The 25,606-nt window shown below is 46.5% G+C and overlaps 1 protein-coding gene across 1 annotated transcript in view; it reads left to right on the top strand.

Annotated features, from left to right (window-relative positions):
• Positions 1-25,606, top strand: part of CCDC148 (coiled-coil domain containing 148) — a 41,297-nt gene extending 15,691 nt beyond the window's left edge. The window contains exons 9-14 of the mRNA XM_066323342.1: positions 1,373-1,579; positions 15,522-15,662; positions 16,897-17,015; positions 22,830-22,950; positions 24,435-24,575; positions 25,377-25,606. Of these exons, the coding sequence (XP_066179439.1) occupies positions 1,373-1,579; positions 15,522-15,662; positions 16,897-17,015; positions 22,830-22,950; positions 24,435-24,575; positions 25,377-25,523 (876 nt within the window). The 3' untranslated portion in view covers positions 25,524-25,606. The remainder of the gene's footprint in view (positions 1-1,372; positions 1,580-15,521; positions 15,663-16,896; positions 17,016-22,829; positions 22,951-24,434; positions 24,576-25,376) is intronic.

The following is a 25,606-nucleotide window of genomic DNA, read 5'->3' as shown; positions in this document are numbered from 1 at the left end:
CTGTATTTTTAGACCATCTACTTCCCTGTGTTAGAGGAGTGTCTAGTGCAAAGGAATGACAGTGAAGTGATACTGGTACTTAGCCAGAGTTTCACTAAAAAATAAAGTTCTTGTGGATTTCAGAAGTTTTGCCCTGGACTGAATAGGGCTGAACAGTGCTTTTGACAGTGCAGGTATGTTTTAGGCTCAGCCACTATTAATGGGTCTCCCTACTTCTTTGAAGGTTCATTTAAAATTTAAAAACACTGAATTTCAAAATCCTAATTCTGCATCGCGCTGGTATCCCTTGGTATTAGCACGACGACTGTGGAGGTGTTAAAACCCTGCTAAGAATCTGTGTGTGGCATTGGGACAGCAGCCCAGAGCCTTCCCCAGCTCCTTCCCTCTGCACACAGTGCTCAGGGGCAGGCACTCAGTGACTGCAGCTCCTTGCAGGGCTCTGGGCTTGGAGGAGCAAACTCTGCAGCTCCTGCCTTGCTCAGGAGTGTCTTGGCTTCGGGAGTCTGGAGCAGCCTGGCACTGGGAGCTGCTGAGGCAGAGCTCCAGGGGCAGCTTGAACCAGCCCTGAGCTGACAGGAATGTCTGAGCCAGGCTCCAGGTGAGCCAGCATCCCCTGCTCCCCTGCCAAAGACCCGGAATTAGCTCCTGGAATGGTCCCCTTGACACCTGTGAGCAGCCAGCCACCTCTAGAATCTCATTCATCCCTATATATTTTGGGGATATAAGGCAGGTTCAAGGCTCTGCTGCCTCATTCTATGCAGCCTTAACTGTTCCTGCTGCCACCAAAGGCTTGAACCTTGAATGGACCTCACGGAATTAGGCCAAGGCAAGTGGAATTTGGATTAAACACTCCTTGTTTTTGCTAGGTGCTGACACTGGTGGTGGCACTGTGCTGCTTGGTGAACTAAGATTTTTATTTCCAATTTTCCTGCTAGGAGAGAAGTGAAGCTGATTCCCCCCTGTACTGCTTTTGTACAATTGCTGTTATTGGTGCCCCGTTTCTCTGCAGATCAGAATAGGCCAGGAAAAGGCTCATCTTGCTGGAAGCTCTCAATGTCTCTGGAGGCGTATTGAAGGACCAACTTGTCTGTGACGTCCTTCAGGGCAGGGAGGGACCTTTGCATTCCATGTATTCCCATTGCAAACAGAGCAGTGGGCCAGGAGGATGCTGTGCTGCTGCAGAGGGCTGTGCTGGTGGGTGTCACTGCCCAGGACACCAGGAGATGGTGACATCCCTGGCACCTGGCAGAGAGCCCTGGGAACACTGGTGATACAAGAACTAAATCAATGACCAGGTTTGCAAAAGTGTCTAGAATTTTCATTTTATCAAGCCCAAGTTTGTAAGCCTTTCTGAAATGCCCTCCTGTTCCAGGTTGCTCATGAGAAGACTTGGGCTCATTGTCATTCCCTCAGGAATCAGCACAGAGTCCTGCTGTCAGCCTGGGCTCAGGTCAGGAGAGCCTTTGTCCTCAGGGCAGGGGCAGCTGCTGCTGAAGCTGCTGCTGCTCATGAGGCAGAAATGGTGCTGGCTGATTCCAGGCAAAAGCAACTGGAGATTTGTGCAGACCTGAAAGCAAAGGTATGTTCAGTTATAAACCCATCACCAAATCTGTATCTAACAGATGCATTCAAAATGAAGTTTTTACACTAGCACTAATCTGTTTTCTGATAAATAATGGATATCTTTCTGCCCTTCTATTTATTTTTAAGAATGCTTTCTAACACATTAAACAATGGAGCCCATACCTTGTTTACCTTTGTTACAGAAGGTTCGCAGTATTCTGGTTTACTGTGGTAGAGGTGAAAAAAAAATGCATGTGTGGTTTTGGTAAGTGAATATAGTAAAGTGGGAGGAGGCTGGACACAAGAGGAAGATGTTGTGATGTTCGTGCCTCAGGTGTTTGTAGGAGGAATCCTGTTTCTGGGCATGAGAGACATGTTAAGATTTGTTTAAACTGCTCTCTGTGATTTTTGACTTGTACAGAAATGAACATCTGAGAGCATGCATGATGTGTTACTTCACCAATATTCTCTCTGCTGTGCCCACACTTTTCAGTGCAATACTGAACATTTGATTTAGGTTTTCTACGAGAAGGAAAGCACAGTGAAACCTGTTCTGTGAGGCAGGATTTTGATGTTGATGCTATTTTTCAGTCAGCAATAACACAAAAGCCCTTCTGTCTTGTGTTCTGGAGGTGTCTGGTGTAGGAAGGTTTGAATCTAAACACTTTAGGGTTAGAAACTGTCTGGGCATGACTAGGTGGGGACTACCCTGCTCTGACTCCTGTGTCAGCCTTCCCTTGAGCCAGGGGCAGGAAGGAGTGGCTCTCTGCAGCTGAGGGGATGTTGGGTGATTTTTCACCTAGGCCTTCCTTTCTGGAATGCCTGTGTGTCTCTTACCTGCACAACCAGAGATGGAAGGGCCAATTATTCCAGAGCTGTGAATTTGAGTGGCTTTTTTTCCTTTTGTTTCTTTTCTTTTTCTTCCCCACAAGAAGTAACAAGCTGGTTTTGGTACTTTGTTGTCTCCACGTAGTTCAAGGTTCTCACGGATGCACTGAACATTGTCTGAAAGTTTTTTGGATTTTGACCTCCTGTTTCCAGGAACTGTTTGAGACTTAAACCCACAAGGCCTACGCTCTTCAAGGGTGACCTTCAAAGGGATCTTTGCTAAAATGTTCAACGTTTGAACAAAACCATGTCACCCGTTTCCCAGAGAAGAGAAATGAGAAAGGAACATTTCTTTCATTAAAGGAGGATATCATTGTGACCTTGTTTTGATCAGCTCCACAGCTGAAAGGGCTGGAGGGAGGAAGCTGAGATTGGGCACAGAGCTCACTCATTTTCAGAGAAATGATTCTCAGTGTTCCATGGGTTCTGTTTTGGTTTGATGGGGATATGCATTTGAAAACTCAGAGTTTGCCCAGTTATAGTTAATTTTAGAGACTTCTGGAACGACTACACTTCTGAACTTTACAACTACAGGATGTTGGACATGGAAAGCAGCTGCTGGCAGGTAGAGGGGAACTCAGTCCAGTACCAATTCACAGGTAAAACCCATCCTGAGAGGGAGCCAGAAGATGGGTAAAAAGGGAGTCTATCTCTGAGGGAAAGTGTGGAACTGGAAATCAGGGATGAGGGCTGTTCTCCCACCTTTTCTTTTTGGCCATTGATTGACTGAATGTTTTGCATTTCAGTAAGTTTTGTATCAGGAGATCTTACCTCTTGCAGAGGGGCAGTGGATTGCTCTAATGATTTACCTGCAGGCAAACCCTGGGTGTGCTGGTGAGGAGGTTGTGTCTGTCAGAGGGACAGAGATCTCCTTCATTACAGCAGCAGCTTTCAGACAGAGCCACAGCATTTGTGTTGACCCCAAACGTGAAAGGAAGGGATGGCACACACATGGGAAGAGATGTAAAATCTGACTGGTTTGCACTGGTTTGGTTAATAACCACAATATCAATAACCACACAATATCACCCAAGTTTTATACAGTTCTCTTCCACTGCCAACAGCAAACCAAAGGGGCAGCAGACTGCCTAAAGTATACATGATTCAAAGCTGGTTTAAATGCACTACAAACATCTATGCCATTGGTGAGACTCCAGGCCTTGTGACTGACAGGGAGGGATAATTAAAAAGTAAAGCAGCAGAGAAGTTAAATTAATAGCAGTTTTTACTTGGAGAAAGGACTTTCAAATTTTTATTCCATGTTCCATCTGGCAGAAGATCAATGTGTGTCCTTAACAGAAATCAGAGTTCCTAAGGAGGAACTTTGGAGCAACTCAAGAAACTCAGGTGAAATAAATCACATGGGCCAAAGGCAGCCATCTAAAGGGAATAAAATGTGAAATGGATACTGCTGGGGAGGATGCACTGTACATTCTTGAGGAGTAAATGTGCCTGGTACGTGTCTCTAACATCCCTGTTTGCCCTGGGAAAGCAAACAAAGCCAGCCCTGAGGGCTTCCACTTGGATGAGGGATCAGGAGTCACTCAGGTCTGGTGTGCTCTGTGCTCCAGGGCTCTGGAACGGACACTGGAGAACAAATCCTCTCTCTGTAAAATTCCTTTTCCTAAACAACTCAGAGAAGCAAAATTTTCTACGTTGCAAGGTAGGTAAGGCATGAAGTGAGGAGTGATCTCTTCAGAGGATTAGGAGGTGCTGCCTCACAGCTGGGGTTTGAGGGACTTGCTCTATTACATCACAAATTCACTTGAGGTGTCTGCACACATTCCAAACATTACTTTTCTATTGAAATATCTTGTAATATTTGTGGTCATACAAAGTGATTTTAAAAGAAGACTAGAGGGAAGACCTACAGCAGCAGATACCAGGGCAGTTGGGTCTCCTGTGTGTTCTGCTCGAGGGGGGCTTTTTCTTCCTCAGCACAAAGCTGTGTTCCTGCTTGCCTTTAAATCTCTTCTCTCCCTTGTTTTGTACTCCAGGCTTAATCCCCATTCCAGTGCTAAAACCTCTTGCAACACATTGTGAATTTTGGGAGGGCAGCTCTTGCATTTCTTATCCTGGCAGAAACGAAGATAAATTAATTTCAAAAAGAAAAGCACTAGGTGGAATTAACAGGGGTATTGTGAATTGTATAAAGCATCTTGCAGACTGCTTTCCTTCTCTATGTGACAGTAAACTTAGGGGAAAGAAATGTATTTCCCTATTCAGCATGTAGTCAAGTCACTGGTTTAAATGCTGTGATTATGAGAGATCAACATTGGAGTACCACAGCTGAATGCTAAAAAAATCTGCAGAGGTATCACATCCAGTGCTTTGGCTATAATCCTATCATTTTAAAGGAAGCTTCTTAAAAGAATCAATATTTGAATAGTAAGCTACTTAACAGAATGTTTTTCTTTTCCGGAAGCGTTGTCTATTCACCACTGAGCTTACCCATTCATTTGTTGGGCATAAAAGATACAAGTTTAATGACCTAAATTTTCAATACAGCTACTCATGTTTGTGGTGAGCTGTAGTATTTCTCCAGAATGGACGTGAGCAAGTGTCTAAGACGCTAATGTTCATCAAAGATGAGGCAGCTCTGACTCAGTAATAAGTTTTCAATCCAGACCTAATAAACCTGGCTTGGATAGTCTGAGGTCAGCACAGACTGACACACCGTGCCAGTGTTTTTTGGGCCAGATGAAGCTCATGCACAGTCCATGTGAAACTCGTGCAGGGGCTGTCTCTGCCCGTTTGCCTTTCCAGCAGTGTTTCCCCTGTTTCCCTGTACCCTGTTCCATGGTGTTGTTATTTCTCATCTCCCCACCTCCTGCTGAACTCTTCTCCAGTGTATTTCTGGTGTTTGCCTGGGCCCTCTGGGCAGGGCTGGAGCCTGCAGAGCCCTGCACCAGGGACGTGCCGAGGGCAGTTTGCTGAAGGAGCCAGTGTTCCTCTGGATTGCTCCCAGGACACTGTCCCAGCTTTGTGCTGATGCCCTGGGCTGGCCCTGCAGGGTTTGGAGCAGTGTGTGGGCAGAGCACGGGCTGATGTGTGAGCTCTGAGGGCCACTGGAAGAACCCCCAGCACCCAGAAGCTCAGGTGCCAGGGGAGCAGGCAGGGCTCAGCCTGGCTGTGACCTGCTCACAGACCTCTCTGCTGGATTTGCCAGAGCTGCGAGATCTGGGGGAGCTTTGAGACAAGCACTTCTCTCAAATCTAGTTCAGATTGTCCAGTGATAGCTGAGGCCGCTTTAGGATGGGTAACTCGACAAGCAGACAGCCCCTGCTAATGGTGTTTTCTCAGAATCACCTTCGGTGAGGAAAGTGGCACCTCAGGCAAGCAAAGCTGCACCAGAATTTGCAGTTGTAAAGGGTCAAAGGAGCTCTCCTCCATATGATGGCAGATGGGTCTAGAAGAGAGAATTCTGTATATAAAGGAAGCAATTTAGATAAGTAGTTGTAAATAGAAATGCAGCCCGCTTAAGGTTATGCATGTGTGAATATTTAAGCCTATATAATATTTACACGTGTTAATAAAGTGTTGACATCCCCGTTGTCAAGAAAAGAGAGATGTTCTCAATAATGCTGCATGAGGAAAGAGAGGAACTACAAGGACAAGCTGTGAGAAATAAACTGTTCACACACAGCCTGGAGCAAAGATGATGTGACGTGGTGTCAGCCCCAGGGAACTGACACTGCTCCTGTTCTGGATCCCAAGTTTTATCCGCGCTGATCCCAGCCCTTGTGAGCAGTTTCCTCACTGGAATTGGTTCGTGGTGCTCCTCCTCAGGTCATGACTGAGGGCTGTGCTCAAGTGCTTTTCTTTCATGTCCATTTTCCAGATTTAAACATTTATATAGCTGAAGACAATATTCTGTTCATGATCAATACAGTTACTTTTAACCATTTTTCTGGTATGTATTATTTTAACCTCTTAGAGGTAGCCTGTGGGGCACAAGCTACTCAAAAATCTGTCAAGGATGTGAACCTCCATTGTTTTTCTAACCACAGCCAGAATGAGATTATCTTCTGAGATTAGCAAACTTGTAAATGTATTATTTCTTGATTATCCTGCTGCCAAATGGTCTAATGCTGCTCTAATTCTTCTTGTAGGTCTTGTGTAGGCTGGTCAGATGCAGAAATTGTCAGCTTTTACCATTTTTTGTTTGTCGTTCAAGACCCTGTGGAGTCTTGCTGTGACTCCAGGTGCTGTTCAGAAGTTTTCAGGGTTGAAGAATCCCCAGTTTAGAGAGAAAGGGGCAGATTTTTAGAGCTGAAAGTTGCTGAAGACTTCAGATAGCACCTGTTAATAGCACAGGAGTTTGTTGCTGGCCCCAGGTGGATGTTGGTACCTGCTGCTGTCAGAGGCTCACTGTCTGTGGGGTCAGGGCTGTGCAGTGACACAGACAGGACCTGCCAGGGCAGGAGAGCTGTGCCCAGGCACAGGGAGTTCCCTTCTCCCTGCTGCTGGAGTAGCTGCAGCCCTGCAGCCCCTGCCGTGGAGCTTGGCCTTGAGTTTCCTGCTCAGAGCGTGGCTCTGACTGCTGTGGACACCATGGAGCCCAGGGTTTAGTGAGCCCCAGGAGGCACAGGACACCCCTGGGGCTGTGCCTTCAGCACCTGAACAGACATGTGGACACCATGGAGCCCAGGGTTTAGTGAGCCCCAGGAGGGACAGGGCACAGGACACCCCTGGGGCTGTGCCTTCAGCACCTGAACAGACACGTGGACAGCAATGGAGGGTTTTAGTGAGCCCCATGAAGGACAGGGCACAGGCACAGGACACCCCTGGGGCTGTGCCTTTGGCACCTGAACAGGCATGTGGACAGCAATGGTTCTTGCTGAGTGCTGCTGCCTGATGGGGATGCATGACAGGGAGCCCTGTGCTGATCTGAACTTCTCCCACCTCCTCCTGCAGTCCCTGACACATTGGCTGTTCAAAACCTTGGTGGCAGTTCAGGAGGTTACTGACAGCTGAGAAAAGAAAAATGGTAGGTACCATGATTGTAAAAACTCGCTCCCTAAATTTAAAACATGATGGCTTTTTCACGTTGTTTGGATGAACTCCCCCTGCCCTGTAATATTTCAGACTCCAGGGAACTGTTCCTAATATACACTTTAATTTTTCCCCTTTTACAAGCTCTAGTATTCACACCCTGAGGCACCCATCTCATTAGCTTTCCATTTAGGAATACACACATACACTTCCCATTCCTATTGTATTTCCAGAAATAACACTGTTAATATTTTATATTTCAGTGTTTGGTGGCTTTGAATCGTGCAAGTCTTTTGTTTATTATTATCAGCTAATACAATTCCACATCAGGAGCAGGTCTCTACATCCCAGTTTCCTTGGCAATGTCAGCCTTGTTGGGGCACAATTTGCTCCTGAATTCTACAGTGTTGGTGAGCAAGTCTTGCCTGGAGCTCTGGAAATCTGTGGGGTTTGTGCAGCACAGGGCTGTATATGTTTGAAAAAACCTTTTTTTCCCAAAAAGAAGTGCACTACATTTTAGTAGTGGTCGGATAGACCATAAAGTTAGTGACTTAAAAAAAAAAAAGGTTATTTTTGTCACAGACTTCTATAGTCCTGTTTAATTTGTCAAATATTTAAGTCCAAGGGATTTATTATCCCATTAACCCAAGGGGGATTTATGTGGTTAACTTCTATTACTCTTGAGAGAAATTGCCTGAATCCTTACTTTTCTATGGGAGACTGGGGTCTTTAACTTTTTTTCTTTACATTTCCCTCTCATTTTCTTAAAAACATTTTCTTTTTCTGTGCATCTCAGAATGGCAGGGGGGTGCTCAGGCAGGAGACACAGATCAGCAAGTGCTGCTTTTGTCTGGAGGATGAATTTTGTCTGAAGGAGCTATCTTGCAAGTAAGAGGCTGCACTGCTGGCAATGAAATTCACTTTTTAACGAGTTTTCCATGTTAATCTTGTAGTGATCTCAGTTTGGCCAGTTCTAGAGGAGACAGAAAGCAAGGACTTTGGGTGGGAAAACAAAGTTTGCCAAATCTAAAAAAGTCCTTTTCCTTGTTGGATGATGTGTCCATTAGGAACTGGACTGGGAGCAAGATCCTTACTGAAGGGCTGATGTTGCAATCCCGCTATTTCTTCAGCACATCTTATCACTTCATCACCTTTTACATCTGCTTTGCTTTTTTCTCTTTTTCAGAAGGCCCTGGGAAGGCAGAGCTCTAAAATGGCCTTTTCTCTATAAACAGAACTCCTTCGGTCACCAACTTGTTCAGCCCTTTTTTTAAAAATGTGAAGGAAAAATGTCATAGTTGACGTGGTTTAAATCCAAATTTGCAATTGAGAGGCATTTTTCCCTCTCTGTGCCTTGTGGCTTCCATCTGGAGGAGCCAAGAGGTATCTGTGTCTTGCCATAAATGGGTAACTCTCAATTCTATATTGAGCCAGAGCCCGGGCAGAGGAGATGGGGATGACGCAGGAGGTTGGGAGGGGAGGAGAGGACCAGAGCTGCTGTGGGCAGGGGATCACTGTGCTTATCTGAACAGGCACATTGCTCAGTGTGCTTTTTGTCTGTCTCCTGGGCACAGGGTGAGCAGCTGTAGGACACTCTGAGGGGAGCAGTGCTGTGGGGAGACAGCGATGCCGGGGCTCCTACACCACACTGCTCCTCCTTTCCAGGGCTTCTTTCCTGTCCTCGGGGGCTGCTGGCCTCTGCTGGACTCACCCAAAGCTGCTGCTCTTGTGCTGTGCTCCAAGGGAACCTTCAGGAGCCCAACATGGAGCTTTGCCACCAAGAGCAGTGCTCGTGGTCCCTGTGCTGGTTTTTGGTGGCACACACAGTCTGACCCTGAGCTCAGGCAGCCCGTGCTGGCCTCATGGGGAACGTGAAATGGTGCTTTGGCATGGCTCCTGCTCACTGGATCTCCCACCTGCCTTGTGCAACAACCTTTGCGTGGTTTCTTTCTTTATCTTTATCTTTATGGGGTTTTTAAAATACTGAATTTTTTAAAATAGTGTTTGAATCTCTAGTTGTCTCATAACCCCATTTTGCTGCTTGTGCCCATGCAGCCCTGACCTGAAGCTGTTGTGTTCCTGTTGTGTTCCTGTGTCCCATCAGGAACAGGCTGGCTCTGTTCTGCCGTGGGCTTCCATGGCTAGCCAAATGTTGTGCTTCTTCTCTTTTGGGGTTTCTTCTACCACGTAGAATCTTCACTTGTGAAGTTATTTTTCTTGAAGAGACCTTCTAAATTTTTTCCCAGGCATTCTTAGAATCAGTTGTTTGAATTTGAAGAAGAAAAACAAACTTGCACACCATACTATAAATAAGGAAAGGTAAGCAGAAGTGATTCAGAGATTAATAAAACTCTGGGAGATTCTAGAAGAGTATTTAGATTGTGTCATTTTGTAAGGTTGAAAATATGATCTAGAAAACATCAGAGTGGGGATCTCAGAGGACTTTCCTTTTATGCTTTCAGTTATGGCAAACAGTACTGGTTTTATCGCAGTTATTGGGAATTTTTGTTTATGATTTGGGTTCTAGAAGCTTAGTGTGTCTGTGTGGCCCAGAGTGCTCTGAGCTCTGGGAAGTCATTTCTGACACTGTTCCCCGCAGGATTTTACATCCTGTTGGTTCCTCGTGCAGGTTTTTCCTGTTTCCAGAGGCTGATGTTGCCCCTGCTGGATCTTTGCCTCTCACTGCAGCTGCCCTGTGCTCTGTGTGCCCAGCTGAGGGGTTTGGTGCCACCTCTTGTGTCACCACAGGCAGCTGCAGGGTCTGTTTATAGTAACTCATTGCTGCCTGAAGAGAAAACCTCACACGGTGCTGTGCCACTGTGCATTGTTTTGGCTCTAAAAGAGTTGTATCTGTAACCTTGGGTGAATGGTAAATACATTATTGCTATTCAGATGTTCGAGTGAAAGGACTAATTTATTACTTTAATTAGTTTGTACTGTACTTTACATTATTGTAATATGCAATATTGAAATAATGAACTGAAAAAAGGTGTGTATGCATTGTGTTCAGCACAGCAATTTAATAAGTCACTTGGCAAAACCTCCTCTAATAACACATGAACTGTGAAATGTACTTGAAATGCCAATTGTAATTAAAAACTTTCAGAACTTTATGCTGGCAGTGCTCGTACTGCTAAAATGAAAACTGTTTTGTGGAAGAGGCAATGGGAGAGCCAGGTTTCAGTGTATTTTCAATATTGGTTTAACAACTAGGATTTTTTTAAAATATTTAAATGAAATATTTACTGTTGACACAGTAAAATATGCCCTCTGATTTTGAACTCACAGGAATGGAAGAATGCAATCAAGGCCGTGTTAATTCTTCTTGTGCAGTCTGTGGTCCCAGGTTGCTGCTGTAGTGGAGCAGAATTATTGTTTGAGGAGGGTTTTGTTCTCCAGACCTGCATGATCCTGCCCCTGGAGATGAAGACCAATGAATGCAGCAGGTGCCTTGGCACACTTCAGTTGTAGGAGTTCCGGCCATTCAGCACCAGGTGATCAGGTGTAGGAGTTGTGGCCATTCAGCACCAGGTGATCAGTTGTAGTTGTGGCCATTCAGCAGCAGGTGATCAGGTGTAGGAGTTGTGGCCATTCAGCCCCAGGTGATCAGGTGTAGGAGTTGTGGCCATTCAGCACCAGGTGATCAGGTGTAGGAGTTGTGGCCATTCAGCAGCAGGTGCTCAGGTGTAGGAGTTGTGGCCATTCAGCACCAGGTGATCAGGTGTAGGAGTTGTGGCCATTCACACCAGGTGATCAGTTGCAGGAGTTGTGGCCATTCAGCACCAGCTGATCAGGTTTAGGAGTTGTGGCCATTCACACCAGCTGATCAGTTTAGGAGTTGTGGCCATTCACACCAGGTGATCAGGTGTAGGAGTTGTGGCCATTCAGCACCAGGTGATCAGGTGTAGGAGTTGTGGCCATTCACACCAGGTGATCAGTTTAGGAGTTGTGGCCATTCAGCACCAGGTGATCAGGTGTAGGAGTTGTGGCCATTCACACCAGGTGATCAGTTGTGGGAGTTGTGGCCATTCAGCACCAGGTGATCAGGTGTAGGAGTTGTGGCCATTCACACCAGGTGATCAGGTGTAGTTGTGGCCATTCAGCAGCAGGTGATCGCTTTGCACCAGCAGAGCCCTGAAGGCAGGACACGCTCCCTGCAGATTCCCAGCCCCTGTGCTGGATTTCCCTGCCTGCCCCACACTGTGCTGCCCCCTGGGCACCGTGGCACTGCACAGAGCAGCAAATCCACTCTGCCCCTCTCACCGGAGCCCAGGGGCCCATTTTTAACTGAGAGCACATGGGCAGGACTCTTTGGGAATCTCTCCTGCCACCTCCTGTGGGTGTGGGTTCCTCTGCCCGGCACACAAAGCGATCTGGGGCTGTGGGGCTGGACCTGCTCTAGCACAGAGGGGTTTAATGTTCAAATGGGCTTTAAAAAGTGAACAATAGTGGTATTTGAATCACCTAGTTAATACCTAACTTCTGGTACTTCTTAAACTTCACTCTGCCTCTGCTCCATTAAGAATATTTTATCCTATATGATTTCAACTCTTCTTCTGGGAAAAGTCATGGCATAAGGCCAGCCTACAGAATCATGGGCACATTTTATACATATTTTGTAAGCATTTTTTTTTCTGGCTTTTACCAATGTTCCTTTTTTTTTGTTTTGAATTTTTTTGGGGGCGGGGGATTGTTGCAATTATGTCCTTTTTTGTCATAGTTAGAAAAATTTTTAAAGGAAATTATTCTTTTTAATGAAAAAGCATGGATTAGACAAACATGGGAGGGAGAAGGGATAATCTAAACTAATTTCATGTGCTGGATACAGAAAATAATAACTGGGTATTGTGAACAAGTATGCTACAGTAAAACTCTCCTCTGGTATCGTCATTACCCATTTTCCTGATTGGCCTTGGGCTCATGCTTTTAAAATCCTAACCAGAAAATGAAAAAGTAGATTCAGAATTGAAATAAAAAAATGCAAAGCATGTTCTACCCCTGAGTAAATCCATGTGTTGGTGGTGATTCAGGGCAGAGCAGGGAGCGCTGCAGCAGTGGAGATGCACACTGAGTTATTGGCCTGTCACCCCTGTCTGGGGAACTCTGCTGTGTGATTAACGCTTTGTCAGCTTACTGAAGGCCTGCATTTGATGCTTGGTTCTGCTCATTCGTTTGCACCTAAGGTGTCAGAAACCCGGGTTGTGCCCCAGATTGATCTCTGCCCTGGATCAGTATTGATCTCTGCCCTGGATCAGTATTGATCTCTGCCCTGGATCAGTATTGATCTCTGACTTGGATCAGTATTGATCTCTGCCCTGGATCAGTATTGATCTCTGCCCTGGATCAGTATTGATCTCTGCCCTGGATCAGTATTGATCTCTGCCCTGGATCAGTATTGATCTCTGACTTGGATCAGTATTGATCTCTGCCCTGGATCAGTATTGATCTCTGCCCTGGATCAGTATTGGTCTCTGACTTGGATCAGTATTGATCTCTGACTTGGATCAGTATTGATCTCTGACTTGGATCAGTATTGGTCTCTGACTTGGATCAGTATTGATCTCTGCCCTGGATCAGTATTGATCTCTGCCCTGGATCAGTATTGATCTCTGCCCTGGATCAGTATTGATCTCTGACTTGGATCAGTATTGGTCTCTGACTTGGATCAGTATTGATCTCTGCCCTGGATCAGTATTGATCTCTGCCCTGGATCAGTATTGATCTCTGCCCTGGATCAGTATTGGTCTCTGACTTGGATCAGTATTGATCTCTGACTTGGATCAGTATTGATCTCTGCCCTGGATCAGTATTGATCTCTGACTTGGATCAGTATTGATCTCTGCCCTGGATCAGTATTGATCTCTGCCCTGGATCAGTATTGATCTCTGACTTGGATCAGTATTGATCTCTGCCCTGGATCAGTATTGATCTCTGCCCTGGATCAGTATTGATCTCTGCCCTGGATCAGTATTGATCTCTGCCCTGGATCAGTATTGATCTCTGACTTGGATCAGTATTGCTCTCTGCCCTGGATCAGAGGCTGTGAGGGAAGAGGTGCATGGAGCAGCCCCAGGGGAGATCATGGCTCAGGGTGTCACACACCACACACTCTGCTGCTAGAAAGTGGATTTGTAATGGGCTTTGAGACGTGTGTGTCACAGCTTGGTGTCTGTGTCTGCTCGCTGCTGCAGTGGGCTTTGCTGCCTCCCTGCAGGTTTGCTCTGCTCTCCAGGGGCACTGCCACTGCCTCCCCTCAATATCAGCGACATGCAACTTCTTTCCAGACCAATTTATGGCCTGGCCACAGCAATGGCTGCAGTCGAACAACCAAAAAAGTCCCTGGTTAACAGATAAATCCATGTCCAGAGGAGATCACTGGAGGATCAGGAGAGGTCTCAGACATGGAGGGAACTGAACTGCCCCCAGTGGCACTGACCTCAGCATTGGAGAGCATTTGAAAGGAGTGGGAAGCAGGATGTAGGGAAATCCAGGCTTACAAAAAGCAATTTTTTTGGTTACATAATCTCTTACCTCATATCAGTTGAGAAAATCTGTGATGTTATTACAGAAGTTTAAAGCTCCTTCAAATGCTCCTGCAGCTTATCCCAGCTCCAATCTGAGTATGCTTTTAGCAGATTTCATTCACTGTTTGCTTGTCATTAGATTTTAAAGCTTTCTATATAGGTTTTGCTTCAGTCTGTTTCAAAAGCAAGGTAGAAGGGATTGCATGTTCTTGTGACTCATTTTCAAAACATTCCTTTTTGAGTTCATTAGCGTGGCAAGTGAAGGGTGACTGAAACAATTTAGCATTTTATTTTGGATTCTTAAACTGCTAAGCTGCATGAGCAGGCTGCTGGCAAAATTGCTCCACGAAGATTTCAATTTAGGCAGCCCTGGTGTCACAATTTCAGTGTGTGGGAAGCTTGACTGGGGAGCTGAGGCTGAAGGGAGCTCTCCAGCCCCCAGGTCACCCCTGCCCAAGCAGGGCCAGGTACAGCTGGTGACCCAGGACTGTGCTGAATCCAGGAGGAAACAGCTCCACAACCTCCCTGGCCATTCCAGTGTTCACCCAGCCTCTCGAGGGAAGTGATGAAGGCATTGGAATTTCAGGTGTTCCCCTCCTGTCACTGGGCACCTCTGGAAGAGCCTGGCTCTTTGCACCCTCTGCATTTTCAAGTTATTTTCACATCATCACTTTGCCTGCACTCCATGAGAAGTCACAGCATTGTTTGGTGTATTGCAAAGAAAGAAGTATAATTGTTATTTTAGCAGGAAGCAGGGCAAGCGCAGCATCGTTCAGAGATGCAGCTCTCTGAGAACCTTGGGCCGTGGGGAGCGCTGGTTTTCTAAAAAGAGCATCTTTTATAAGCACAAAGCAGAAGAGTTAATACTCTGCACACGCAGCCTGTGAAATGCAGTAAAGGTGAAAAAATTATAAGCATTTTCCTCTCTTTGTGTTAAAGCGCTGTAGCGTAGAAAAGCAGCTGAAAAATGGCTGCAATGCTTGTTCCTTAGAGGAGTGCAGGCTTCTGTTAGTGCTTGACAAATCCATTACAAAAAGAGCTGGCAAGGCAACAACCAGGAGACCTCCCGAGTCCTGTAGGAAGCAGTGTGGAACAGATGAGGACACAGTGCTGGTGACAGCTGTGCCTGGGACACTGCAGAGGCGGCACTGCCCGTGGCCAGGTGTGCACACAGGTGTCCTGTGTACCAGCACAGCCAGGATCACGTCAGGAATGGGTGTTTGGGGTGCTGGGCTGCAGGACTCTGCTCTGTCCCTCTTGGCCTCCATCCCTTCCTACGTTCTGAGTGCTGAAGGGAAACCTGAATTACTGAGATGGTTTTAGCAATTTGGCCTAAAACCTGTTTGTATGTGATTTTATTGCATATTACACCATCAGCTGGGAACTGCACATGAACACGCAGAAAGGTGGTGCCTGTTAATGCTTGTGCTGTTGATAAGATTATAAATCTTACTTTGTAAGCAGATTACATGAGTTTCCTTCCCAGTCTCAGCTGGGCAGGGTCAGTGTTACAGTCTGCTGCAGGACTGCCTCTTCAACTCTTTGCTCCAGGTTCTACAGTGGAAAGCACAGCAGGAAGAAGCTGCTAGACTAGAAGCTGCTGTAGCTGCCAGAAGAAAAGAAAAGGAAGATGAGAGAAAAAGGCTGCAGAGAGAACAGGAAACCATTCGTAGAGCTCAGGATAAAGAAAAAGTATGAGAAACTTTTATACATTTTTGCATATATTAATATGTACTATTGCTTCTAAAATCTATAACTGATCTCATGCACACGTATCCTTGTGAAGTATTATGTATTGGTGTAGAGATGGGAAAATGGTTAGTCAGGTCTTGCTCCTGTCCGTTTTAGCTCTAAAGCTGCCTGATCTGACACACCAGTTATGTTACTCTATCACATTTCTTGGGGATAAAAGCCTCAGCAGGTGGCTGTGTCCCTGTCACAAGGCTGGCTCTGGCTGCACAGGACAGCCCTGGGAGCTGCCAGTGCTGCAGCTGTGTGCTGCAATGCAGCAGGGAGCCTGGCTGCACAGTGCCTGCAGCACAGCGTGGGGCTGCAGGGACAGCCCTGGGGCACAGAGCTCCGGGGCCCGTGTGCTGACTCCTCGGGAACGGCTTGGATGCAGCTTAATAGAAACTCAGAAAAGCACTCAGTGGATGCAATGCTTTAGAAAATCAAACTGTGTCACAAGTGTTTGTGTCGGCCTTTTTACTGAAGTGCCAGGCAAAAATCCATGTGGTTGTGTCACTGAGGTTTCACCTCTGAGTTCCCAGAGAGGGGCATTTAGAGGGGATTTGTTGCTTAGGTCAGGAGTAGCTCTGCTGCTTCTCCTGTTGTTCCAGCTCAGTCAGTGTATTTGCCTCTGTGCACATGGTGTTGGCAGAGGCAGGAGAACCACAGGGAGGGAAGAGGCCTGGGGAGGCAGTGCTGACCCAACCCCACCAATACTCATTTTAGCTGTAAATACTCTGGTTGTGCAAACTTTTCTCTTGCTGTGTAATGTCCACAGAGAGCAGCCCTGTGCCTGTGCACAGACAGAATAGCAGCTGTCTGGGGTCAGCAGTCATACGTTTCATCGGAGTATTTTACATTCTAGATCCTTAAAAGGGCAGATACCTTGTACTGCAGCTGCTTTCCTGGGGAATGCAAGCACAGTGGAAGTGGTAGTCTTCAGATTGTGGTGGGAAAATATATCCAAATTAGTGTCCACAATCTGATTTAACTACTTTTGTTGTGGGGGCTTCACATAATCTTGCTCTCCTAGTAAATATTTATTCCGTTAACTTGTAGTGCTCTAGAACAGACATTTTATTCCAAAAGGATCAAAATTGGAATCTCTAACTTAATGCTTTTCTTACTTCCTTTGTTGTCACTGCCTGGGCTTTGGAATGAGTGTTCATTTGTTTCACTGTATTTGTTCAAACTCTAGCTGAAACAATACTGGGCTGAGAAAGAGCTCAAGTGGCAAGAACAGGAAGAGAGGGATCTACAACATCTGGAGGAATTGAGAAAATTAATGGCTGAACAAGCAGCCAAAGACAGAGAAAGGTAAAAGAAATTAAATGTGAATACCTATAATATCAATAGGATTTTCTTGTAATCTAATTTACTTTGATCTCCTGACTTTGTTTTTTAGAATACATTGAGGAAAGATATTTTTTTTCCTCTCTGTTTGGCAAATGCTTCAAACTATATAGTAAGGTTACATCCTAGGTGACTGTATCCCAGATGTAATTAATTCCAGTTAGAATTCATTCACATCCATCAAAATTTCAGACCATTGTAAGCACTAAACTGTCATAGAATGTAGCTCAGTAATAAGTTTTTCTATATTTCACTTTGCATAAGGATTTATAATCAGGTTTGGTTTGTTTGAGGGGCAAGTGAAAGGAACACATTCAGCACTTAACAGACTCGAAGATATTTATTGTTGTCTTAGAGAGGCCTAAATTGCTCATCTAGTTGTAGATGTTGTTCACCTGTTTGATGGGATTTAGGACTTGAGCCTGCTCAGGCTTGAATTGCCAAGTCTTTGTTGCACAAGATGACCTTTTGTGGCCTGTTGAAGAAATACTGATTTCATAGAGGAATATTCTGTCAGAGGAACATAAACCCCCTGCGTGGAGTCTGGTTGTAACTGCTCTCAAAGCACAGCCTGACTCTTTTTACATGAAGGAAGCACCAAGTTGTGTGGACCAGAAATGCAATTAAAATAGGATTAAAGTGCCATTGGCATTAGAATATTAAACTTGGTCTTAAGGATAGTGTGGGAAACACTACTTGAGTATTACTTTGTCAGGACACCTTGCTGACCACTTACTCTAAATGTCTGTGTCCTTTTGCTACAAATATATCTCCACCTTTCCTCAGCCATGCCTGCAGTGGTTTTAGCTCACAGGAGAAGGAGCACATGTATTTGAATTATTGGGAGGAAATAATCACCCCTTCAGGCTATTGTGAATCAGAAGTCAGTAAATGTTCAGCATTCTGTCCCTCAGAAGTGACCTACTGTACAGAATGAAACATTTCACTGTCCAGGCTCAGGTACACACGTGGCATTGTCATGTTCCAGCACTGCAGAACTGAGTGTCCTGGCATGTTCCACCTGTCAGGGCACAGCAACTGGGTTTATCTCTGCAGAGCACTCATGAAATGGGCACTGCCTGGTGCCACACTTCTGATCCAACACATTTTCAGGGCCTCTGGGAAAAGGAAAACATGAGCTGGCTGAATATTCCAAGTACAGGAGATGGCCTGAATAGTGCACAGAGTTTCTAGTAGGTATAATAAAATATTTTTAAATTTTTAAATATTTTTAAATCTGCTGTTATCCTGAACTGCTTTTAATTAAACTAAATTAATTTAAAATGAACTAATTGGGTTTGTTTATGAAAAAGAAGCCTATTACCACAGAGTCACTATGGTGTTCTGTTAATTCAGGTCATACTTTGTAACTGCAATATCCAGAGCTCTGAGCAGGTCAAAGTAAGGGGTTAAAGGCACCTGAAACTGGATGTAAATTTTCAAAGGATTGAGTCCAAATTTCTACAACTCCCATCTGAGACATTTGACTGATTGGACATTTCAGTGCTTGGCTGTGAATGTTCCTAAGTAGCTGCAGTTCTTTGTTGTCTCCAGGTTGTGTTAACCCACACATGCCTCAGCCCACTGGGTGAAACTTTGTGTGAGATCCCACAGATACTGAGCAATGAAATGTGCTGAGGATAGTGCAATCAGCAAGAAATCCTACTGAGTGATGTTCTCTGCATTCAGAAAAGGTGGGGAGGGGTTGTGATTTCTGCTCCAAGCCCAGTATCTATTCTCTCTTAATTCTTTTATCCAAGTCATTTCATAGAAAATCTGCCCCAGTCCTGTCAGATGCCCCCAGATTAGGCAAAAATCATAGTTCTTTTGTGCTTTCTTCTGTTCATTTGGTGCTGCCTGCTGATAGTGGTCCAGTTCTAAGAACAGGGTGGAGGTGCCTTACCTGACTGCTGGATGTTCTTGCTGGTGGTTATATTTGCTGATAAAGCAGAAATTGCGGATTTAAACTCCCTCAGGCTGAGAAGTGAGACTAAACTGTCTGAACAAGGGCTCTGATTACTGCTGTGCTGTCATAAAGGCTCTGGGCTGGCCACATTTGCAAAGAACAGCAGAGACTTCTGGTACTCTTTTTTTCCTAATAAAAATGGAGGGATTAGTAGCTGACAGGCTGAGAGAGGTGGGTGCTGCAGGAGGCCAGCAGGTGAGGGATACACCTGTGTGCTCTGCTGGCATTCAGAGGGGCTCACCCTCATCTCCTGGCACAGCTCTGGGGCTGCAGGGCGTCAGGAGCTGGTGCCCCTGTGGTGCAGCGTGGGGCAGGAGGAGCTGCAGTCCCTGCTGTACGTGCAGGATCACACACTCAGCTGCGCTGAATGTCTCCACTCCACGTGTCTTTAGAACACTGAATTATAAACTCCCTTTAATGTGGTATCAACAACTAATGTGGCATCAACTTAACCATTTAAGTCTCACTGTGCTTCAAAAATTAGCATCCAAAAAGGCAAGTGTTTGTGGCTACCAGTCCACTTCTCCTTTTTTTGCAGTGAATTTCAGTCAGGTTCTCCACCAGGTCCCTGAGGTAGGAAATAGTTTGAAAATGATGTTCTAAAAGAGCGTGTCCCCCACCAAAGCAATAGATTTGGCATTACTCTCGCAGGGTGACAATAAAGTTGGCATGGAATTGTGCAAATGTTTGCACTGACTACCCCCAGGAAACAGGCTGGCCCAGTCCTGGAGGGGGCAGCGAGTGGGAAAGACCTGCTGTGTTCTGCCCCAGCACCTGAGCTGCTGCCAGCCTGGCCCCACGCTCCAGGGGAAGGCAAGGAGTGCAGAGTGCCAGGAGCTGTGTGGGTGGCCCACGGGGACAGTGGTGGCCACTGTTTGCCCGGGGCTCTGTTCTCCTGGGCTGGGATGTGGGTGCTGCAGCTCCCTGGGGGCTCACCCCCCTCGTGCCACCTCAGAGCTCTCACACACTGCCCTGAAACTCTCCTGGGCTCTCCTGCCATAGTAGTTCATTGTTTCCTATTGAATATTTATGAGACAGTGTCTGAAAGCAGAGTTTTAATGAAAATATGTTTATCAAAAATTACGCAAACGCGTACCTGCAATGCTACAAAAGGTACCTTTACTGAAACGAATCAGTTATGCTCATTTATCAGCTGGTGATTTATTAAAATTTTACTTACTGTGGTGCTTAAAAGCAAAATTGAGCATTAAGATATTTTGATTTTGAGGTTTTCTATAAAATTACCTTTATGTAGAAAATAGTAGCTAAAATGTTGCTATAGATGTAATAGAGAGAAAGAGAATGAACAACTTTATTTAGATGTGAATAGGGTGAAATCAAAGCTTGACTAAACATTGGAAGCCAAGTAGAAAAAGGCGTTGGAAGGGCGTTCCGACTTTGGGAGATGATGTGCAGTTGACTGCTCCCTGCTCTCCCTGCTGCAGTCAGCCAGGATCACCTGGAATGGCCACGGACTGCTTCAGCTTAGCACTGTTTGGGATTCCTCTGTGCAGGAAAACTGCCAGGGGCCAGACCAAGTGTCTGAAGTTAGGCCTGGCCAAGAGCCCCCCAGTCTTCCTTGGCTCTGCACAGAAGCCTCAAGAGTACTGAATTTCATGTTTGATAACTCTGGAGTGTTTTAAAACATGTGTCACAAAAGTCAGCTCAGCAGAGTGAAATGATTTCAGTATTTTGTCATTTTTCATTAAAACAATGAAGATCTGCTTTTTATTAAATATTCTCCATATAAAAAGCAGATTAGGCTTTTTCCCTGGTACAGAACGACCCCCTGAGCACTACTGCTGTAAGCATTTCTCTGCCCAAACTACAGCGGGCACTGTGAGAGCTGGGAGCCTCTCTGGGGTACTCTCAGGCAGCCTGGTGCCACACTCTTGGGATAAATTTGTTTGTCCTGCTAACTGTGATTGGGTTACTGACACAGAGGTCTTTGCTGGCCACCAGCAGAACCGGTGGTTTAGTTCTGATTGTTACAGTTTATAGCACAAGTTATATATTCCTTTGAGTCAAGAGAGTAAGAAAATAACAGTACATGCTCTATTGCAGTTGAAGCAGCTGTCTCATTCCAATTTCTCTAAAGACAAGTTCAAATTTGCAGGGCAGAAGGAGGTTAATTCTCCCAATTCAAAGCATGGCATTGGCAATTCCTGTAGAACTAAAAGTGACATCCCAACGAATATCTCTAGCTCCATAAGGAACAGACTGCACAGTAGCCTAAGGATGCCTGCAGTGAAAGGGGCAGCAGCACAATTGTGCTGTGGGTAAAGTTCTGGAGTTGCTGCTGTGAACCTCCAGCTTTTTCCTTTGGAAGAAGGGTGTTAAGCCTGGAGGTTTTTTTCTTTTTCCAGTGACAAGACTGGGAGTGAGGTGTTTCTTTTAATGGAAAGGGTTATAGGAAAAATTTCTTCTGCTATACACCGATGTGAGAGAACATTTCTTCTTGGCAAAGAAAATGGGGGAGAAAAAAAGAGTACCAGGGCTATATAAAGCCAGCTAGAGAAAATCTGTGGTCTAGACACGGAATCTGAAAGGTTAGCCAAGTTGTTTAAAAGAACAACTGACCAACCAAAACCCACCGGGAAACAAACCAAAAAATCACAACTCCCCAAAGTCCTCTTCCCCAAAAAAACCCAAACCAAAAAAACTCCAACGTAAAGGCCACACTGAAACGAGAAATGCCCCTGGGAGGTGTTTGGATGAAGGCCCAGGGCACCGTGAGGTGGGTAAAGAGGAGCAGAGTGAGCCAGGCTGGCGGCACAGGGAGGTGGCAGTGTCACAGGGATGTGGCCATGTCACAGGGCTGTGGCAGTGTCACAGGGCTGTGGCAGTGGCACAGGGAGGTGGCAGTGGCACAGGGAGGTGGCAGTGTCACAGGGAGGTGGCAGTGTCACTGCCCCGTGTTTCCCTGTTCCCGGCAGGGTGCAGGTCCGGCGGGCACTGCTGGAGAGGCGGCAGCAGCACAGGAAGGAGCTGGCGCTGCGGCAGGCAGCACAGGGAGGTGGCAGTGTCACAGGGCTGTGGCAGTGTCACAGGGCTGTGACAGTGTCACAGGGAGGTGGCAGTGTCACTGCCCCGTGTTTCTCTATGCCCACAGGGTGCAGGTCCGGCGGGCACTGCTGGAGAGGCGGCAGCAGCACAGGAAGGAGCTGGCGCTGCGGCAGTGTCACAGGGCTGTGGCAGTGTCACAGGGAGGTGGCAGTGTCACAGGGCTGTGGCAGTGTCACAGGGGTGTGGCAGTGGCACAGGGAGGTGGCAGTGTCACTGCTCAGAGTCTCTCTGTTCCCGGCAGGGTGCAGGTCCGGCGGGCACTGCTGGAGAGGCGGCAGCAGCACAGGAAGGAGCTGGCGCTGCGGCAGTGTCACAGGGCTGTGGCAGTGTCACAGGGAGGTGGCAGTGTCACAGGGCTGCGGCAGTGTCACAGGGCTGTGGCAGTGTCACAGGGGTGTGGCAGTGTCACTGCTCAGAGTCTCTCTGTTCCCGGCAGGGTGCAGGTCCGGCGGGCACTGCTGGAGAGGCGGCAGCAGCACAGGAAGGAGCTGGCGCTGCGGCAGGCAGCACAGGGATGTGGCAGTGTCACAGGGAGGTGACAGTGTCACAGGGAGGTGACAGTGTCACTGCCCCGTGTTTCCCTGTTCCCGGCAGGGTGCAGGTCCGGCGGGCACTGCTGGAGAGGAGGCAGCAGCACAGGAAGGAGCTGGCGCTGCGGCAGGCAGCACAGGGAGGTGGCAGTGTCACAGGGGTGTGGCAGTGGCACAGGGAGGTGGCAGTGGCACAGTGTTTCTCTATGCCCACAGGGTGCAGGTCCGGCGGGCACTGCTGGAGAGGCGGCAGCAGCACAGGAAGGAGCTGGCGCTGCGGCAGCAGCAGCAGCAGCAGCAGCAGCAGGAGAAGCGCCTGGCAGCGCTCCGGCAGCAGGTTGTACACTGCCCCGGGCTCTCACTGCTGACACACGGCCCAGGCAGACACACGCCACCTTCTCCCAAAGCAAAGAGAGCAACTGGGGAAAAGGCACTTCAGGGCCGACTGCCCGAACTCCCCCCTGCCATAAATCCTATCTCCTTTGCAGCTCTGACAACAGGAACATTATGACGTTAAATTGGGCTGTAGGAGCTGCTGATATCTCAGAGGAGATAGAGAGGGTTTTTTCCCGCTTGGATGTGATTGTTCTTCTGGGGTTTGTTTATTTTAATAACCTTAAGTCTGCCTTGAGTCTTAGGCAAGATTTATGAGTAATTCATATTCTTTTTAAATTCTGAAAACTTGCACAGCTTGGATGACTTTTCTTCAGAGATGTTTGAGTCTCTGAAACTACTGCACATTACTTTTAAAAAGACACCTATAAAATGCTTACTAATGCTTGCTAATGTCATAGTAAAAGTAGTGCTAAGGTAATCTTTTTCCTACTGCTGACTTTTGAAAGAGTAATATTGTCTTGATTTACATTTCTGTACGTAATCTCCTTGTTTTGTCCTCCAAAGGGGCTGGTTGGTAGTCATGACCTGTTGAGCCCTTCCTGACTCAATTCTCTTGCCAGAGTAGAAAATGCTTCTAGAAGGGCCTTTCCCTGGGATGGTGCTGCTCACAATTCATTATACTTCTCTGACCAACATTTATTCTTTGTTTCACACTAATGAAATGCTGCTTCATAAAGTGCATACACTGTTTGTATGGGGAGGGGGGAAAGATCTTAACTAAAGTAATTTGGCCTGCAGATTTGGGCAACCCATAAATACCAAGATGACATTTTATTAAAGAGATGGGTGAAAAAATTACTGTATGCAATTAAATAAACCAAATTAAATTTGGGTTTTTTTCTTGATTTAGCCATTTTTCATATGGCCTTTACTTATTTTGCTCGTGCATCTTTCTGTATTTTTTCAAACTATATCTGAATATTTTAACAGAAAGAAAGTAAAGAATGAAAAAAGATTAATTCTGGCACAATACAATGTTTGGGAGTCTTTGATATTGATCTAGCCACAGGAAATTACACAGTTAAAGCAGATGCACTTCAGAAAAGAATCAGAGTTGTATTATTTGGGGCATATCACTCAATGTTGTTGCCCATGACTCTGTAAAAATTGTCAACTACCACCCTGAACGGTTTTGTTCCCATTGGAGGAAAAAGAAGGAAGTCTGGACTTGCAGGAATTGTGGATATTGCAGAATTAGGAGGCTGCTGGATCCCTGTGGGGACGGGGCTGGCCGCTGGAGCTCACGTCAGTGTGTTGGGGAGCTCAGGGTGCTCCTCTCCCACGTCCTCTGCAGCTGGGAGCCCGTGCCTCTGTGCCACTCAGAGACAGTGGATAACGGTGTTCTAAAGGGTGTGCTCAGGCAGGGACCCGCTCTCCCCTCGGCTCTGCACAGACACTAATTGTGACCCTCACTGTCACCTTCAGGTGGGCGTTGCTGCCCAGCTGGACCCTGCCAGAGCAGTGGCTGACACGGTGGCCTCCAAGGCTCGGATGGGCATTGGGGCCAAGGAGGAGGCTGAGCTGCAGCAGCCCCTGTTCAGGCTGCACACCTACACTGAGGAGCAGGTAATGGGCTGGGATCCTGCCGTGCCCGTGGAGCAGGAGCTCAGCCAACTGTGCTCGTGTTCCAGGGCACTCAGCTTGCTGTGGAGGCTGCTCCCTCCATTTCAAACGCGCTCAAGGAACATCTGGATGTCTTCAGATTCCCTCACTGTTCCCTAACTGCTCAGTCAATGAATTTGCAATCATTCCCACTCCGGAATCTGAAAATTATTTACAAAAAGAGAAGAGCTATGGTACAATCCTGTGGTGTAAAAGCTTTCTTTTGACACTGAATCGGATGAAATCTAACAATGTCTATAGCTAAAGTCCAGCACTTCTCCTTTTAAGACATTTTAAAGCTTCTCAGTTTGGTAATGGAAAGCTGTGAGTTTTGTTTCATTATTAAAATTCCCCAAATTTGACCAATCTATGAGGTTCTGACAAATCTTAACTTAAACCTGCTCTGGAAGCAACATGTTGCTCTTCCTTGTACTTCCAGTGCAGTCCCACCGCAGGCCATGGAACAGGGATTGGAAAGAGGCTTACAAATCTTGTCAGATAAACTTCTGACGAATTTCAGAAGTAATTTCCCTGGGATTAATTGTCATTCTGACAAATGGAAGTGGTGCTGCCATGTAAGCACAAGGCAACACTGTGAGAAAAATCATAAAGGCCTTTGAAGCACTCGGATTCTATAGGAACAACCAGGAGGAGATTGGAGTCTGTGCTGCACTTGGGCTGTGTGCTTGGAGAACATGAGGGAAGGCAGCAGCTCCTCAGGGAGCTTCTTGGCTACTATTGATCATTTCTGTGGTTTTTTAACAGGTCATTTCTGACCCCAGGCTCCGTGTCGAGCTCGCTCTCCGAGAAGCTGGACTGCATAAAACCCTTTATGCAAGAGAGGTTTTGTCGAAACTTCCACCACCAAAGCTTCCAAGAAGAGACATGGAGTCTACAGCTTTTAAAATGTAGAGCACCTCTCACCTGGGGGGCAGAGGAGCTTCAGGGGTCTGGTGTGGCCCCACAGTATGCAAACCTTAAACCAATTCCCTTGG

This window comes from Sylvia atricapilla, chromosome 7 (assembly GCF_009819655.1).
Source record: "Sylvia atricapilla isolate bSylAtr1 chromosome 7, bSylAtr1.pri, whole genome shotgun sequence".
NCBI classification, from domain to species: Eukaryota; Metazoa; Chordata; class Aves; order Passeriformes; family Sylviidae; genus Sylvia; species Sylvia atricapilla.
This window is presented reverse-complemented; position numbering and strand designations above follow the sequence as displayed.